Source organism: Triturus cristatus, chromosome 1_1, assembly GCF_964204655.1.
Source record: "Triturus cristatus chromosome 1_1, aTriCri1.1, whole genome shotgun sequence".
In the NCBI taxonomy this organism is placed as follows: Eukaryota; Metazoa; Chordata; class Amphibia; order Caudata; family Salamandridae; genus Triturus; species Triturus cristatus.
In genome coordinates, this window is record NC_140579.1 from 534510675 (window position 1) to 534530330 (window position 19656).

General features: G+C 46.2%; 1 protein-coding gene across 9 annotated transcripts in view; it reads right to left on the minus strand.

The window, feature by feature from the left end:
- The window catches only part of LOC146870562 (ADP-ribosylation factor-like protein 8A), a 557139-nt gene that overhangs the window by 6929 nt on the left and 530554 nt on the right, over positions 1-19656 (minus strand). For all 9 annotated transcript variants that reach the window (XM_085643154.1, XM_085643149.1, XM_085643152.1 and 6 more), the window contains one exon: positions 19119-19189. In XM_085643154.1, coding sequence (XP_085499280.1) covers positions 19119-19189 — 71 coding nt within the window. The remainder of the gene's footprint in view (positions 1-19118; positions 19190-19656) is intronic.

Consider the following 19656-nt stretch of genomic DNA (forward strand, 5'->3'; position numbering starts at 1 on the left):
CGGATGGCGGTCTAGGGCACCATCTATAGTTGCGTTGAGATCCCCCCCAATCAAAAGCTCTCCCTCCGGAAGACCGAGCAAGAACTCGCTGAGAGCCGGGAGTGCCACCGCGTGCAGCGCTGGGGGAATGTAGACTGATACGATATTTATAGCCCGCCCCTCCCATTGGCCTATTATAGCTGCAAAACGGCCGTGGTCGTCTGTCTTGGTCTGGTGTACTATCGGTGGTGATTGCTTTTTAAGTAAGATGCCCACGCTCCTAGAGCCTGAGGAGAACGCGGAGTGAACTACCATTTTAAACCCCCATCTATCCATTGCCTTACATGCGGCCCCTGTAAGGTGCGTTTCCTGCAGCAGAGCCACCACTGGGGCGCACCGCTTAAGGTATTGTAGAACCAATCCCCTCTTTATTTTGTCGCTAAGACCGTGGACATTCCAGGTAATCATGGACAGTGGTGCCACGGGAGCCATAGGACACAGTGCAGAATCAGGGGTAGTCTAATTTTGTGCCGCCATATTTGGTGTTAAAGGTGCATGCGATTACGGAACCACCTATACACTGCCTCTGCAGGACATCGTGAAAAAAAACCCTCTGCCTGAAAGCTGCCCCAAACTCCGCCATACAATAAAACCAACGACAATATACCATATTCGCTCCTGCCTTCCCCAACCCTACCCCTTCCCCCAACAAACCATACCAATTTTCCCTGTTTCTCCCTTCCTTCCCCCTCCCTGACCCCAAACCAACCCTTAAAAAAGAAAAACGTACAATTATACAATCAGCATAGGTTAGCGCACGTTGCCCCCTGGTACAATCAGAAACTACAAGAGTTAGGTGCCTCTCACGTCCCACCCTCGGTAGAGGGCGATGACAAATCCCTGTCTCGTGCCTCCATATTTGCACCTTCCGTTGCATCAGGGTGAACATTAAGATGAAATAAAAACCATATAAACTCAATAACTTAGAACTTCCCCTCTTACCTACCCCCCTCCCTGCCAGACGGACCCCCAACTATCCGCCACCCCAACATAGCAGAGCGCTTCAACCCCTGTAACAATACTTGCGTGTGGGGGGGAAGAGAAGTCCGTGGGATACCGCAGGTAATCCCTTCCTCAGAGACAGTCTGGTGGTCGGAGCATGCTACGCGTCCCTGGCCGAGCCCATACCTCTGGGCCAAAGCCCAGCATTTCCGTGCGGGGGTGAGAGCGAGTCCATCATGCGCAGCACAGCCGGTAAGCCAAGTCCCCCTCCGCCGCCGGCCAGATCATGGCAGCCGCTTCCCAACTTAGCGTCCCTTGACCTCAAGACGTCGCTGCTTCATATCCCTCATTTCCTCCTTCAGGCCGGTGCGCACCAGTCTCTCCATGCCCTGGGCCATGTTCCAATAGGTCACCGGAGATCCCCGGGCGCCGCTGTTGTTTCTCCCTCCGTCGGGATCCCTCCGCTCTTCGCCAACCTTCAAGCCAGTCGTGGGCCTCCTCCGGTGATTCAAAGAACCAAGTTTTCCCATCCGCTACCACGCGCAGTTTTGCCGGGAACAGCATGGAGTATGGTAGCTCTCTACGCCTAAGTTCCTTCTTTACTTCAAGGAAACTCCTGCGGCGTTTCGACACCGCCGCCGTGTAGTCCGGAAAAAAGGAAACCACCGCGTTATGGACTCGTACCGGGGGGGCCACCCTCGCCGTCTGGAGTATTACATCTCTGTCGCGATGGTTAAAGATGCGGGCCAGGATCGGTCTCGGGGGGGGCCCCAGGCTTGGGCTTGCCCCCTGGCACCCTGTGCGCTCTTTCCACAGAGAAAAATTGTGAAAGCCCTCTAGGCTGAAGTTTGGCTTTTATGAGCTCCTCGACGTAGAGGTCCATGGCCGGATGCCCTTCGCTCTCTGGAATGCCTGTGATGCGTATATTGTTGCGCCGAGAGTGCCCCTCTTGATCGTCCAACTTCTCAGCCAGGACCCGATGTTCTGCTTCCAGGTGGGCGACCCCACCGAGTAGGGCGGCAGTGTCCTGCGCCAGCGATTTCGTCTGTTGCTCCACCTCAGTGACCCTGGCGGTCATTTTTTGGAAGTCTGCTCTAAGGAAAGAAACATCCGTGGAGATGGTGCCCACCGTTGCCTGCACGCCGGTGAGGGCCTCCATAATATCTTCTAGCGTCACTTTTGGTGCCCCTGTCGGCTCAGAGTCTTTTTGAAGGGTGTCCCTGCGTTCAGGTTCCACCGGAGCAGACTTATTATAAGCATACTTGTCCAGCTTGGTTTGTGAGTTCGTGCGCGGGCCTCTGCCCCCCATCTCTGCCACTGGGACGCAGCTCCGACTGGTAGTCGCCGCCGCCTGCCGCCGGAGCGCACTCCACGCGCGGCCTGTCGGTTTTCCCGCTGCGTCGCTGATCCCGTGTAGTTAGGCCTCCCTGTCGCCCAAGCCGGGCAAGATACGTCGATTCGCGGTCTCCGGGGTGTCACACCGCCCCGTCCTGTCCGCACTTCCTGGCATCCGGTCCGCGCTTCAGCCGTTCAGTTCGCAGGGTGAAGTGACGTCTGCACCTCCACCGCACCCCCTCTCCGCCTGGGTCGCAGGGTCGCACCCACCCTCACTCACTCCTTTGAGGCCGACGGGGGGGGGGGATCCATTTAGTTCCTTCTCACTCCTCTCCGGCCTCGCTGCAATCTGCAATTAATTAGTGTAGGCCCCCGGTGTCCCATGCCTCCAGACCCAGCTCTTCAAATTTCTCTCCTCATCAGCCCCAGGGACATCCCAAACGGAGCTCCTCCGTCCTCCTCCGCTCCGTGATAGCAGGCCAGCAGCAGCTGAGGGGAAATCCCCACCTCGCCCCCACCTCCGTTGCTCGGGCGCGCCTCGAGGCCTAGGGCGCGCACCGATCTCGTTAGTGTCCTGTATGGGAGAGGGAGGGTGGGGGGGGCTCAAGGACACCCACCAAGAGCGCACACCGGCGCAAGCCGCGATCTTCCAGCGGCACCCGCCCGCAGTTCGGGCGCGCGCCGTAAAAGGCTGCCGCTGAGCACAGGCACTTCCGGGCGTAGGCGGCTGACGCTGCTCCCCGGCCTTGGACGGTCTGCTGGGCCGCACTTTGCCGCGCTCTTTCTGGGACGCACAGTACCTCTTCGCCGGTTCTGGAGCGACGCCTTCGGTGCCCCCAGCGTCCCGCGTACTGTTGGTGTCTTTAAGGTATGAGAAATGTTCGGATGGGCACTCGGATTAATGAGGGATTCCGCGTCTTACCCCGGAGCTTCTCTACAGTGCGGCCATCGAGATCGGCAGTTGGCCACGCCCCCCGTCTAGTGGCAGTTTTGACTCAAAATACAGTTGCACAGTGGGTTGATATGCTTGCTGTAAAGAACATGCAACATGCAGATCATAGCATTGTATTTTAAATAGCTCAGTTAATTCCTGTCTTTGTCAAAGAGATCATTTTGTGATTTGCAATTCATAAATCACAATCTTAATATAGCACAATGAGCTATGAACTGGCATGAAAGAGTTGCATGCAAACTGCAAGGTATAAGTTAGAACTTTCTGATTTTCCCCAGTTTCTAATTATCCCAATGTTGCTAAAAAGGATTTAGTTGGGTATGAAACCATTCTTATTAGTAAAGCCAACCCCAACCAGTGTGTTACTTTTACATTCTGAGTTTGTGCTTCTCCAGACCAAACCCTCGTAAAATATAATGGCTAGCTGTCTGGATGACATGTGAATCCTACACCTCATAGTCCTCTTTATCTTATGTAACATTTCCTATGCACTGATTTACACATGTATGAATCATTAGCTCTGTCTAATGAGTGTGTGATGTAAAGTGCTCTGACACCCTGCACTGGTATGAGAAGTGCTATAAAAACAAATAAAAAACATGTGAGGTAGGAGTTATGGAACACTGAGGGGCACCGTTGGAGGGTGGTAGAGCAGGAATCTGGGAAGCAGCATGTCATTGGGGGTGGGTGCCAACAAAGTTTGTTGCACCGACCCCCACCAATCCTAAATCCGGCCCTGTGTCTAGGAATCCGCCAACGACCAAAAGTAGCATTTTCGATATTTTAAAACAGCGCCTCTTAATGTACAGAAAACAATATTGTTGCTGCGAGTTGATCGTAATACAAACAGGATTCACTGTATCATTTTTAAAGCACTTTTTAAAGTGTGCAACCACCATATGGTTTCTGCCCATGGAACACATTGACTGTCTGTTCAACAAGTGCTATCTTGGCATGGGCATGAGTTAAGTAAGATCACTGCAGGTGAAAAACTTGAAATGGCAGACGTGGACTTCTTTATTTATTTTCAAAGGTGTACGCCTAACTTCTGGAAACGTGCGCTTCAAGAAAGGAGCAACCGGTGAAACGACACACTGGTTGAAAAAGAAACAACCTTTCTATGACCAAAAAGATCTTAAGTGCAGATCGAGTGCTAAATATCTGCAGCATGTATTCATTGAATGTATTTATTTGCATGATTCACCACGCTGTGGTAGTTAATTTCATAAAACATTAGCTCTACCAAGCTTTCCGTTAAGCACTGAACTGACTATAAAAAAAAAGAAAAAAATACACTATAGTGCTAGAGAAAAAGACGAAGAAATACTGTATTGACCAGGAAAAGACTGCATAAGGGTTGATAGCTGTTCAGAATTCATCTTTTTTTTGGGCACCTTGATACTTTTGTGATGTGTGCTACATAGTCATTACTGTGCAGACATGTTATGCGTCCTATGATGAAGCATTCGGCTTGGAGTTTAGCGTGTGTTCTTTGTGAGGAAGAGTGGGACACAGCTTTGTATGCGCTTATTATGTTTAATTTTAGGCGCCCTTTAATCTGTGTTTGAAGTAGTGAAGGTTGCCGTAATTGTGAATCGGGACAGGTAATCGATGGAATACAGCGCGAGGGACTCTTATGACGTTCTGTACACCGGAAGTGGAATCTGTTCGAAATCATATTTGGACGTACTAGACATTAGCTAAGGTTTTAATAACCCTGCAGGTGAAAACAATCTTTCAAAGATTATGGGGCAGATTTATGAGCCCCTTGCGCCACTTTTGCATCACTTTTAACATGGGAAGAGTGACGCAAAAGTGGCGCAAGGGGCTAATAAATCTGCCCCTATGTACGTTACTAATGAATGCAGCTAGTAATGCTTTTTTAAGGCAAATTCGTTTCTGAGATTGAATTTATAATAAAGTGGTTTACGAATTTAAACTTGACAAAAGTATTGTTTTGGAAGAGAGTGTGAGACATTAATGTAGACCGAAACATAAATATGTTTAATCGTATCATCATCAGTGTTAGCATTATTATTTAGTAATTGCAATTTAATGGTAAAACAGACAGCCCAACGAGAAGCGCAAAATATGATGTCTGGCAAAAACAGCGATGTCATGAATGAAGAGTTTATATACCAATTGCAGCTGACAGCTTCACAGCGCTAGCAACTATTGCACCGTTAATTGTCATAATCATTTATTACCTCAGAAACTTAACTTTTGTGTGAGAAGTGAACTGGAACTTTTGATCTGCAGGATTGCAAGCAAGTTTCTGTAGAACATTGACACATTTGAATGAGTGCCCTCTGCATAGAGTTCACCCGACCCTGGAGAAAGGGCTGAGCAGAGAGCTCTGGGCGCTGGTCTTGTGTGAAGCGCTTACCTTCTCACTTAAAAGCTGGCTCTCAACATGCTGCTGAGAGGGCCGTCTGTGCATCTGGTAATTGTAAACATGGTGCCCAGGTGTGGCAGTGACCCTGCTGTTACATTTCTGGTCTCTCAAGGCACCACCCATTACATCCCGTGAAGAGAGCGCGATTCAATCACAGCAGTACAGGAGTCCCGGGTCCGGACGAAATGTAACAAAAGGCATGCATGCTAGAAATAAAGTTGTAGCAATCGGGGCCCAGAGGCAACCATAGTCACCTCATCTCTGGGCCTGGCTTGTACTGCCTGGAACACATTCAAATAAGTAAACAGACGAGCACTGGGTGCGCACTTGTCGAATTCACTCTAAAGCGCCTTGACAAATGGAGAGGTGCTAAATATGCGCTATAATCTTTTTTTATTGCAGTGATTCGGGGACATGCTTTCAAATGCATTAGTCTAACCCATAATGCTTTCAGGGCTGGGCCATGCTCCCCACCCAATGAGTCAGGATCTCTCAGACCGGCCCCTGCACAGGGCCAGAGGTGGCCCTCTCGAGCTTGGGGGCCCCCCGCACAGCTGGGGCTGTGAGGGTTATTGTTACACCCCTGGGCCTCTTGGACAATGGGTCGTCAGCCAAATTACCTCAAACGTCCTCCCTATATTTAAGGTTATGTTCCAACATTCATTTTTCCTGTTTTGCACTACCAGGGATTTCACAGTGTGCCCAAACAGAAAACTTAAAAACTGACACCCACATTCAGAAAGAAAATTCCCAGTTTGTCAGGGATACTTGATTTGTCTTTTTTTATAACAAACTACCATTTGGGGAGATTGTTTAAAAAGAAAAAAATGCTTTGCTGAGTGGGTGTATTAAACATGGCATCTGCTCAGCAAAGAGTTTGTGCCCTCAGTAGATCCACTGCAATGAAGGCTCCTCTGAAGGCACAGGGATGTCCAGCTGCCTTGCAGGAGGTCTCCAAGTATGGTAAATCGGTCTACCATTAGTGGAGTAAACCCCTTCCTTATCCTTATGCTTCAATGGATCGGCCACCACACTCTAAATGTGGGTCAAAATCTGGAAATTGGGCCAGCCTGTGGGAACTTTCATAATCAAAATTGTTAAGAGCATGTTTGTGGGCATTCCAGGGAAGCGGTAGTACCTGCAGAAGTAGACAAACACAAATGTGTGTCCTATAACTCTTCTAGGCAGTTGCACAATCTTGAAATAAACTTAAATGTGCTCCAGTCTAGGGCAATACAAAGTGCACTTCAAGAGGGGAAATTTGTATGGTCAGAAGGGGGTTCCTGCATGAGAAATATTTTTTATCAAGGAGATGCTTCAAAATATACACTCAATACACAAATGCACATTCCTGCCGCATTACTATCTGCAAGTGTGTATTGCTACACCTGGGAGTACGTCTGGAAATCTTCTCCTGGTGTAGTTTTCCAGGAGTACTGGGATTCTTTGTGAATCCATGAGAAGTCAGAAATTGGCAAACATGGAGGTCTAATAGACACACACAGAATTCTGTTTTCTTACTTTGCATTTATTGTCATGTATTCTATAGTTAGTTATTCATTGGAAATCAGTCGCAATTAACACACCTAGCTTTGTGCCCACGAGTAATCCTTTTCGCTTTTGAGAGACTGAAAGGTTATGAAGGTGGAGCAGTTTATGTTTGACTGTGCCCTCTTGTTAGAGATGTTATCTCTGTTTTCGTTAGTTCCCCGTTTATGAAAGTTGTTATTTATTTACAATTCCATATAAATGTTTTGCAGACACTGAAACCTCCACGATTCTTAACTTTACTCCTGAACTTGATAAACAATGGGCCAGATTTACAATGAAAGTGACTCAGTGAGTACCGCAAGCAATTTGGCTGCACCACACTGAGTCACTTTCAAAGCACAGGGATGTGACATATTTACAACAATATGTTGCATCCTTGTGCTCTCCCCTGCGCTGGCGCACAATTAGCTGCCATGCGCTGACGCAGGCACTCTTGCACCATGGTGCAAGGATGCCTGCGTCACTGGGATGATAGCACACAAAGAACTTGTAAAATATCATTTATTTAAAGGATTGTTTATGTGCAGGAAAGGACACCTCCCTGCACATAAACAATCCTTAGAGGTAATTTCCTCGTTCTATGTGTGCTGCAGAATGCAGCACGCATAGAAAGAGGAAAAAAAGGAGGAGAAATGAACACATTTCTCCTCGTTTGGCCTCCAATGGGGAGGCGTAGAATTCAGACACATTTCCAGATTTACGATTTCTCGTAAATCTGGAAATGTGTCAGGTTCCGAGGGTGTTGCGTGGGAACACCCACAGCAACAACCATGGAACGTCCCTTTCACGCAAAGTGCTGTGTGTAAAGGGGCCGAATTTACAAGGACAGGAAAAGCCACGCAGGGTGGGTTTTCCTGTCCTTGCAAATATGGTGCAGAAAAATGCGCTGCCGGTGCATCACAAAAAGTGACACACTGGCGGCACAAGGGGCTTGTAAATCTGCCCCAATGTTTTTACGTGACTCAAATGCAATCCTGCACAGCTAACAAGTATCACTGTCTCTACATACATTGCCGCATGGCAGGCACAGAACAAATGCACTCTGCAAATATCTGTCATGTTAAATAAGGAGAGGCTTTAAAGTCACTAATGGTCACTTGTGGTTCAGATGTCTATCAATCAAAGGTGGTGGGACTAAGAGCTAATTGAGGTCCAGAACCCATGCTCCATGTAGCAGTATAAGTCCACTTTAAGATAACAGAACCTAGAAACTCCTTTTACTATTTTTCTTTTCTCTGAACACTAGTCTTGTCCTCATAGGAACAGTAACCCATTCTTTGGATTTACACTTGTGGTTCAGCACAGATGTCACTCTTGCGTACTGGGAAAAAAATCCTGACCCCAAATATATGTCCTGTTTAAATGGTAGCAAACCAACACAAAGGAAGACAGATAACTGAAAAAAGAAACATCAAAACTAATTAAAGTAATGAAAAAAGAAAAACTACCGCTCAGCTTTAGAGAAATGGCAGATAACTGATTCGAAGGGCATCAACATTTTACCTTCGTTCTCAGCAGACATTTTTCGGCACGTTTGAGGATAAAATAAAGGTGGAATTTTAAATACTGTCCAGCAGATGGCAGTATATAAACGCATTTAAATTTGCGGGCGCCTTGCATGCTTGAAACTATCTATTTTAGTACAAGAGCAACACATAATGGTCGAACTGATGTTATTAGTTTTTTTTTTTAATTAACGTTAAAAAACGCGACGCCTGGCATCAGTTACAAACAAAAAGAACAAGCCGCATGTGGATATCAACGATGGAAGCCACTAGCCACAACATCTATCATATTCACATCAGGGAATGTCTCACACGACCTTCCGTTTCAGACTCTTGTGGCGCCAAAGATACCGGGCCGAAACTAGAAGACAACGGAAGAGTCTCAAAGAGAGAAAAGTACCAGACTCCATCTCAAGGTTCAATTATCTAATTAAGACTCCCTTTCTTCACCATGTGCCGCTCCGGCCCCGCTACCATCCAGAAGAGGAACAAAGGGGCATATTATCAAGCCAGGCGATAAAATTATCGCCGCTTTTGCGGCAGAAAACTGCCGCTAAAACGGCGATAATGGGCTTGATAATATGCTCTATGGAATTCCAATTGAAGCCCATGTTAGATGCGAAGGACGTCTAACATGGGCTTCAATTGGAATTCCATAGAGCATATTACCAAGCCCATTATCGCCGTTTTAGCGGCAGTTTTCTCCCGCTAAAGCGGCGATAATTTTACCGCCTGGCTTGATAATATGCCCCTATATTACCCTCACATCTGTCCCACTCTTACTTTGCCCATGCAGCTACCCTTACAAAGTTTGCTCCCTCATCTTCTCCATTATTTCCCACTAATTTCTTGCTATCCGTTTCCAAATCACAGTCACTCTTCAAAAGACTCGAGAATGCCATCGCCAGACAGGTTTTTAGCCTGAACAGAAACATACTTGCCATTAGCCCCGATTCGGGGGGTGGGTGAGTGGGCTCCTGATGTTTTATGACAAAAATGGCTTTATTCTAGCTGTTTAACGCTTGGAATTATCCTGCCTCAATAGAAGTCAAAGGGGAAATACATCCCCCCCGATTTCTTTTCAAACACCTCCCACTTTCCTGTTCTAAAATGCTGGCATGTATGACACGTGACCATATCACTGCCCTCACAGTCCTGAGAAGGCGCAGCAGCAATATGACTACCCCTCACAGCTCACTGCTTCCCCCGCCAGGAATATAATTCCACTTGACCAGATTTTCTACAACCTAAATTCAAACTCTGCAGACAAAAAGGGATCCTCAGACTAAGGGCTGCACCACTACTACACATTTCACAGTTAAGAAGAACCCAGGTAGATGGTAGCTCGTTCCCAGTATAAACATGCTAACTCAAAACAAGCATCGGCAGAGCTAATAGGTTTTACCTAAGTGACAGCTATTACCTTTGCCAATGTCTTTTAGCCATGTTTTACAACAGCGTAGAGTGGAGTACAGTAGAGTAGAGTGGAGTGAAACGGCATAGAGTGTGAGTGGCGTAGAATGCAGTGGCACAGAGTGGCGCAGAGGGACTTGGCTTAGAGTGGAGCAGAGTGAAGTGGCATAGAGAGGAGTTGTGAAAAGTTGAGTGGAGTGGAGTGGTATAGAGTGGAGCAGACTAGAACAGTGTAGAGTGAGGCAAAGAGTGGATTGGCATAGAATAGAGCTGAGTAGAGTAGAGTGGCATAGATTGGCGTGTGGAAAACTAGTGGAGTGGCGTGGAGTACTGTAAGGTGGAGCGACATGGCATAGAGTGAACTGGAATAGCATAGAGTAGAGTAGAGTAGACTGGAGTAAAGTGGCACAGAGTGGAGTAGAGTGGCTTGGAGTCGCTGAGAAAAGAGTGGCATAGTAAATGTAACTGTAAATGTGCAGATATTTATATAGCGCAAATCACCAACCGGTCTCTAAGCGCTTGCTTAGGGAACCCGTCCTGGTATTCCCCTGTGAGATAACCCAGCAGGGCATCCACAAGGTGAAAGCCAGGCATCCCGCCGCGAGGGGCCATTGTGGAGATTAAGCAAGCTATTGCCCAGAGTCGCAGAGTGTGAACCCATGAATCGAGTATGCACTGGAGCGAGAATTATCGAGTCCATGGACAATTTATGGACTCAAGACCCAGCTGAGCCGGGAATTGAACCCTGGTCCCGGGCTGACCTCTGCTTCCAGGTCTGCCTACTCTAGTACAGTGGGGTAAAGTAGAATAGAGAAGAGTGACAGGCATAGAGTAGAGTGGCATATAGCAGAGTGACATTGAGTGGGGTAGAGTTGTGTAGAGTGGCACTGTGTGGAATGTCATGGCGTAGAGCACAGCAGAGTGGCATAGAGTGGAGTAGCATAAAGCGGCGTGGAGTAGAATAGAGTGGAGTGGCATAGAGTAGAGTGGACTGGGCTAGAGTGCAGTGGCATAGAGTACAGTGGCATGGAGCAAATTGGTACAGAGTGGCTTGGAGTGCAGTGATGAGAGTTGTAAAGTATAGTAACATGGTGTAGGGTGCAGTGGCGTAGAGTGCAGTAGCTTAGAGTGGTGCAGACTAGGGTTGAGTGGAATATAGTGCAGGGAGGTAGAGTGCAGTGGAATAGAATAGAGTAGCATAGAGTGCAGTGACATTGAGTAGAGTGGTGTACAGTGCAGTGACAGAGTAGAATGGTGAAAAGTAGAGAGGCAGAGAGTGCAGTGGCATAGAGTAGAGTGCAAGGGCAAAGAGTGCAGTGGCTTAGAGTGCAGTGTTATACACCATTCTACAGACTAGATGCAGACTAGAGTGCAGACTAGAGTGGTGTAGAGTACTGCGTCATAGAGTGCAGTGGCTTAGATTAGAGTGGTGCAGAGTAGCATAGAGCAGCATAGAGTGCACCCTTAAGGGTCTTAAGGCACTGTGACGGGACGACTACTGACACGTCAAAGGTGCAGTGGTTCAGTCGAAGAGCCAGGTCTTGAGGTCCTTCCTGAATTGAGGCAGTGATGGTGATTGTCTGAAGTGGAGAGGCAGGGTGTTTCAGGTCATTGCTGGAAGGTAGGAGAGGGATTTTCCTCCGGTCATGTTCTTGTGGATACGTGGGATGGTGGCCAGGGCCAGTTGGGTAGAGCGGAGGTTTCTGGTGGGTACGTGGAAGGCTGGGCGGTGGTTAAGGTACACTGTTCCCGTGTCGTGTAGGGCTCTGTAAGCGTGTATGAGGAGCTTGAAGGTGATTCTTGTGTTAAACTGGGAGCCAGTGGAGGTCTCTCAGGTGGATGGTGATGTGGCTGTGGCGGGGGATGTTGAGAATGAGTCTGGCGGAGGCATTCTGAATGTTCTGCACTTTCTTGAGGAGTTTCTGGGTGATGCCGGCATAGAGTGAATTGCCATAGCTGATTCTGCTGCTATTGAGCGTGTGGGTGAATGTCTTTCTGGACTCGGTGGGGATCCACTAGAAGATCTTTCGGAGCAGGCGTAGCATGTAGAAGCAGGATGATGAGATGATGTTGATCTGCCGGTTTATGGTGAGCATGGAGTCCAGGATGATGCCAAGGTTTTGTGCGTGGTCTGTGGGTGTGGGGGAGTTCCAAGTGCTGCAGGCCACCAGGAGTCATCCCAAGGAGAGGGGGTGGAGCCCAGGATGAGGACTTCGGTCTTCTTTGAGTTTTAACTTGAAGCAGCTGTTCTTCATTCAGGTGACAACAGCCTTCATCCTATCATGAAAGTTGTTCTTGGCGACTGTGGATTCGTTGGTGAGGAAGAGAATCAGCTGGGTGTTGTAGGCGTAGAAGACAATGTTGAGTCCATGGTTCCTGACGATGGCTGCGAGCGCGGCCATGTAGTTGTTGAAGAGAATGGGGCTCGGGGAGGAGCCCTGAGGCACTCCACAGCTGATCTCTGAGGGCTGCAGTTTTGCATCGGTTGAGGAGGGTGCAGACGTCGTCTGTGAGGGGGAGGAGGGTGGTCTCGGTGCTGTGGAATGAGCAGCTCGATAAACGGATAAATATGGCAATTAATAGATTAAGCTGTAGTAGGCAGGACACTATGGGATCTGGCATGGCTGGAAAAAGGTCTTAGGGCATGCTGGGAATATCGAGGCAAATCGCGGTGACCTTTAGTTAATCTTCAAAAGGAGAATGATTGGTCCGAACTGTCGGACACTGTTCCACACACTTTTAAAAGCATACCATTTAGGGAATCTTCTTCCACAATCAAGTACCATTGGTACCTGACCCCACAACAACTGCGTAGGATATGACCTTAAGTTTCCAATAAGTGCTGGAGATGTTACAACGAGATGGACTCCTTTCTGCATATCTGGTGGGTGCATGTGTATACACCAATGTTCTGGAAAGAGATACTAGGCCATTATAAAAGGGCTTCAGGATTCCTGATGACTGAAGACTGAAGCTTGATTTTGTTAGGTGGCAGATTGCCTCAGCTGGAGGGCCTACTGAAACGCTCCAGTTCCAGATGCTTTGTGCTGCAAATATGCTGATTGTATTCATCTGGAAATTGAAGGTATCACTAGAGATAGCTTCTGATCTCACAGACTCTGACAGGTGGTGGCAATGCAGAAACTCTCCTATGACTTAATGGGTACTGAGCCCAAGATCAGAAAAGTTTGGAACTCTTATTGCATACAACTTGAATACTATTGCTTTGCAACAGTGCACCTAAAGGTCCTTCAGCTTGTTTCATAATCATCTCATACTGGGGTAATCAATGCAATAAAGTAGCTAATGAAACCACACCAGCAGTAATACTTTGACGGGAGGAGGGGAGGTGGCCAAAATCTTTTGACCTTAAGTGTCTGTGTATCAAGTCTCTAATACGCCAATGTATCATCCAGGGGAAAGAGGAGAGCCAAAGAAGAGATGAGAACGGATGGCATAACATGTTGATCTGTAATTCAATGAAAAATTGAATTATCAGAAATTACCATAAAAAGGAGGCTAGATACATAATAATCAGAAGAGGGAAGAACACAGATTCTTCAAGTCCACCACATACAGCAGACACCGTTTTAAATGTGAAAGGGGAGGATATTGCAGTTTAGGTGCCACCCTAATCTGGGACCTTCTGTCTTAAGGAGGCTCGAATTGTCCCATGGTTGTGATGGTGGCTAAGTGATCCAAAAGAATTACCATGCCAGTTCTAATCCCTCGCAACTGCTTTTCGATAATTGTGCAGCAGAGGCATGCATTGACTTTGCACCACTTGCAGTATGAAAACCAGACAAACAAGGATCCAAAAGGTTATTAGCTTCTACGTACTGTTTGGAGGAAATTAGAGACTGGTCGCTGAATCATTTCTGGTTTCTAGTGGCACTGGAATGAAGCATCATTTTCACAGTGAAGCTTTACTGTTAAGGGCAGGTAAGGCCATCCTGCTAATGCTCTGCATTGGACACTGATTATGATGACAGAGCATATTGTTCTAAGTCACAGTAATGAGCATTGACTACCTCAATATCTCATCTAGGTAAGCATATGGAGAGGAGCGTACATTTATTATCCTTAGCTCCACAGTTATCTACCTTGACGATACAGTGATAATGGATATCGTGGATTAGATTTTTTTGTAGGTCAATATTTTGACCTCCCACGAAACATACAATCTAGTGACGGAAAGGGATCGAGGATATCCTTGAATCTTTTTCCATAAACTAAGAAGCATTTTAGTTGATCCCAAGTGTTACTTTGGGAAACAGAGTAGAAGGACACTAGAATAGCACTATGATCTGTTTGCGGACAGTGATTAGTTCTCTTTGCTATTGGTTTACATCCTACCTTTCCAACCAACACCATTTTGTTCATCCACTCACATGGGCACCTCAGATCCCAGGAGATCCCTATCACCTGTGGAGTCCCCCAGAGTTCCACATGATCCCCTGTCAGCTTTAACCTGCACATGGAGCCCACTTGGACTCTGCAAACAGATGATAGGAACGAAATACATTAATATACAAACAATATACAATTCTACTTCAAAGTCTCCTCCGTTTCAGACATTCAACGCCTCAGACCTTGCCTACACATCATCCAAACCTGGATGTCCTGCACCCAGCAGAAACTGAACCTCCCAACCCCCAAGATATTTTCTGTTATTTGCCAAGAAAAACAAACAGGAAATAGTACAAACCTTTCTCAATGGCATGAAACTTGCTGGCATCAAACCCCAACTTTCACTGAATATCAAGTTTCTTGGTTTCACCGTCGACACAAACCTCACCTTCAAAAAAGGCATTGGCAGAAAAAGCAAATAAAGCCTGGTACCAATTCTATCTTTTCAATTAAGTGAAACTCTTTCTTCCAGAGAGTAATTGCAAGACTGCTGTTCAAGCCCTCATACTCTTGCATCTGGAAGGTGGCAATTCCCTGCTCCATTGTCACACAGAACTCCACAGTGGTCCCCTTAGGGGCATTCTACATGCTGCAGCATGTCTCATCCAGGGCCTGAAGAAATATGACCACACTACTCCTATCCTGATGGATCTCCATTAGTTGCTCTTGCCAGCTCACAGTATCTTCAAAACCAGCAGTATCATTTACAAAGCCATCACGACCAGTACGCCCGCTTTTCTTGCAGACAAGTTCATCATGTCTGGTGGTTCCCAGTACACCAGGAGCTAGGACACAATCAGGTTGAAAACTAGGAAGTGTAATGAAGAATAAAACATGGCAGCAGGCCTTTACCATCTAAGCACCCAGTTCCTGGAACAAGATCTCTTTATCGATCAGGAGTTTCCCAATGCTGCTCCAATTCAGGAAAGAGTTGTAGGCACACTTCTCTAAAGAACACTACCTAAAGTGCAGTAACAGTTGTAAATGTTGTAGACTTGTAAAGCGCACAGCTGCCCCAGCAACAGGGCATCCCGGCGCTGTAGACCGCTGGGGAACCCATCCTGGCTATCCCTGTGAGATGGTCCCTTTCTGGGTATCTCCAAGGTGAAACCAGGCATCCCCAGCGTCTGTGGGGGGCCGTTGTAGAGATGAGGCAAGCTTAATGCCCAGAGTTGCCGAGTGTGTTCCTGGTTAGAGTAGGTACCGAGGCGAGAATTATCAAGTCTGTTTTGACCCTGGTCCACGACCCTGCCGCGTCAGGAATTGAACCCTGGTCCCCGGCCGATTCTCTGCTTACAGGTCTGCCGCCTCTAACTAGTGAGCCACACCTCTCCACTCCACTCCAGTTCATTTCAGCTACCAGAATCCAGCAACCTCTCTAATCACTCATTGTCTGTATGCTTGCCTTTGGCTCCGTGCAGACTCTGCTGTCTTTTGGATAGGTTCAAGGTATACAATTATAAAAATACACACATGCTACTGCAGATATAAAAGTAACGTATAGTCTAAGGTGCATCCTGCTCTCTGGGTAAAATCGAACTTTACAAGGTCCAGAGTACTAATCATGTCTAGCAGGAGTAAGGCATGGGCATGCATTCTAAACAGTGCACAAGGGACTTCCATCAGTTTTTGGCAGATGTCCCATCTCAGCCACAACCCATTAAAAAAAAAAAATGTTTGGGGAGTTTTATATAGCACGAACTTGACCCAAAGGTATCAGATATCAGAGCGCGTTACACAAGCACCAGTTGCGTTACACAAGGACACATTCATTTTTTGTTAGGCACGGGGAGATTAAGTGATTTGACAAGAATGGCAGGATGCTGAGGGTCATTACCGAGACTCGAACAGGTTCCCCAGATTTGAGGTCAACCGCCCTAGCCGTTAGACCACATCCTCTCCCCATTACATTAATTATTTAATTAAATGTGGAAGCAAATAAGCTTCTGTTCTACCTCATCTACAATTGAACTCATGGTGGAGTGACAGTTAGACATTATTCCTTTCATCTGTCTACTGATTTACTTATGTACATATGTTTTTCTGCCTGGAAAACCGTGATTCTTTTTTACCCACCTTCCATCCTCTTGGTTTCTCTGCTGTCTTGCCATACTTGCCTGGAACTCATTCTGTGATGAACTTTTTAGTCCTTCGTGATTTCTAAATAATTTGACGTCCTCCTCAGATCAATATTGGTAAGATTTCAAGAAAGTATTGTATCATGTCAGTAAAAACGGAATAAATAAAAACTTGAATTTCCACAATATTACATCTGACTGGTCTAGAAATATAATAACAGGCTGTCTGAAAGAGACTGGGGTCGAATTGGAGATATTGGGCTAAATTCATTGATTAGACTGAATGCTGACATTGAATGGATGTTTTTGATTTGATTTGTATTCTAATTTATAGAGTGCACAAATGCCCTTGGGCGTCTTGACATTAACATTAACCAATTTCCTGGCCTGAAGCTGCAGGGGGAAAGAAGCCTACACAGAAAGAGAGAACAGCCAGGATTTCAGATGTTTCCAAAAGCTTGTCATTTTGGGCTGACATTTAAGGTGTATAGGCGGTCGATTCCAAAATTAACGGGTGGAGTGAACAAAGCTTCTGCCACCCCAAGAAGCTTTATTAATTTTTGGAAGAATGACTGATTTGGAAACTGCAGTTTGCAACAGTTCATTAGGAATGTACCACACACATTTCTTTTTCAGGGACTCTGATTATAAGCCATAAAGTGTTTTATGTGCCAGACAGAGACACTTAAAGGCCATTCTGTTTTTTAACTGGAAGCCAGTGAAGCTTCGTTAAGGCACCCAAGTCAGATTTGAACTTTGGCATTTTCTAAGGAAGGTGACCGGCATGCATTATGCAGAGTCTAAAGCTTATTTAGAGAGCGTTGTTTTGTACCCAAATAGAGGACATTACAGTAGTCCAATCTGGATAAAACTAATGCAATGACAACCAATTTCCTGCAAATCAAAAGGAATAAAAGGCAGAACCTTCCTCCAAGTTTTCAACAAGAAGAAACATGACGAGGTCAATTTGTTTATCAGATCCATGAAAGACCGATCAGAATCCCGAATTATCCCTAAGTGCCTAACTTTGGAATCAGATACTGGCAAAGGAGAAGGATTCAAAGAACAAGGCTACCAAGATTGATTCCAGAAAGAATACTTTCCAAATAGGAGAAACTTTGTTTTCTCCAAGTTCAACTGCCACTCATCCAGCTCACAATTGCGCACATGCATCTGCAAGAATGGTCGGCGACTTCTTCAATATTGCTGACGATCGACACTACAATTTTAGTGACATCAGCATAAGACACTGCGGCAAAGCCAAAGGAACTAATCAACTTAGCTAAGGAGGCCACATAAATATTAAAAAGCTTTGAGCTCAATGATGCCCCTGGGGGACACCACAAGGCAGAGAAAAAGATTTTGATATTCTCCAAGGGTCACAGTCTGCTCTCTATTTGTTAAAAATGAGGAGAGAAGGTCAAGGGACAATCCAGCATTCCCAATATCTGCTAGATGCTCCAGCAGGACTGCATGATGTAATGTGTCAAAGGCTGCAGAAAGGCCTAAAAGGACCACCACAGCCCTCTATCCAATGTCCATGGTGTGTCTAATCTCATCAGAAACTACAACCAAAGCTGACTCTGTACTGTTGCTTGACCTGGCCAAACTGTGCCTCATCCAGAAATTCATTATTCTCTAAGTACTGTGAGCGAGTAGATGCTTCTCAAGGGCCTTCACCAGAAATGATAGTCGTGAAATGGGTCGATAGTTTTTCTCTTTCTTAGGGTTAAGTCAGGGTTTTTCAGTAAAAAAGGAACGGAGGATTTTTTCTACTCCGTGGGGAAGATAGCTGCCCTGACAGTAGTGTAACATTAGCCCCTACAGTCCCTGCAGTGCGCAGGAGGGGCCTGAGCTCCAGAGAGCCCCTTTCGGCACTGTCCATGGGCAGCGGGCCCCTGGACTGAGAGCTCCTGACTGAGAGCATTGGGGGCCCCCTCCTTGTACTTTGCAAGGGAGTCCCCTCACGTTTTGTTACGCCACTGTGCCCTGATAATGATGTTTAACAAAGTGGTAAGAACCGTGGCTAACTTATCGGCTATGTCATGTAATACTTTGGGCGAACAGGGATCTGAGGGGGCTCCTGATTTGGTGTGATCGATTATCTCCAGCACTTGGTCAATGCTGAAAGGTGGGAAATTGCAGAGCTCACTATTATTAAGGCTTGGGTAGGCAGGCTCCGTGCTTGGATCCATAAAAGATCGGGTAGAATCAAATTCACCATATACTGCCTCCACTTTATTTTTTAAAAACTCCACCAGCTCATCACAAAACATCTGGCTGGGAAAGAGGGCATTGGGAAGATTAGGGCTACAGAGGGCCTGAACTGTTTTAAAAGCTCTCTCATGGAGGTTTTTTCTGTATAATCATTTGTTCTCTCCACAATAATACGTTTTTTATACTCCAGAATATAATTTTTATATCTACATCATTGATTGCATTGCTGCTTTTAAAACACACTATATCATAAGATTATAAAGTATATAATTGCAACATACCAATGTTGTCCTTTTCTTTACACGAAATGGAGTAACAGCAGATTTCTCGGTCCTGGATTGCCGATAAATTCCTGTTGATAAAAAAAAACATTTAGTAAAGGCAGTTGATACTTTCAGTGTCCATCTTTCAAATTCACACACACACGTGAATTCATGAAAAGAGAGTCAATGGACTGGCCAATCAAAACTATTCCACAATAATTAAGGGGGATAGAGACAGGGTCAAAACACAAAAAATGCCACAAAGGGGTAAAATACACACCCTTCATTGACAAACCAATAATGGAAAAAGACCAATGATTAAGGTTAATTGGTCTGTTTGATCCTCAGTGACCATTTAACAGTTTTTTTCCTTCATATGCTAAAGAATATCCTACCCCTGCTTCAACACTGACAGTTAGCAAGGCTACTGTTCCCTTTAGAAGAATGCAGGTTTTAAGTGGGTGTGCAACTCCAGATTGTTCAAAACACAGCAGCTAGCCTTCAGTGGGGCCTGTATCTCTGAGACTGGGAATCTGCTCACATGTACTGTTTTCCT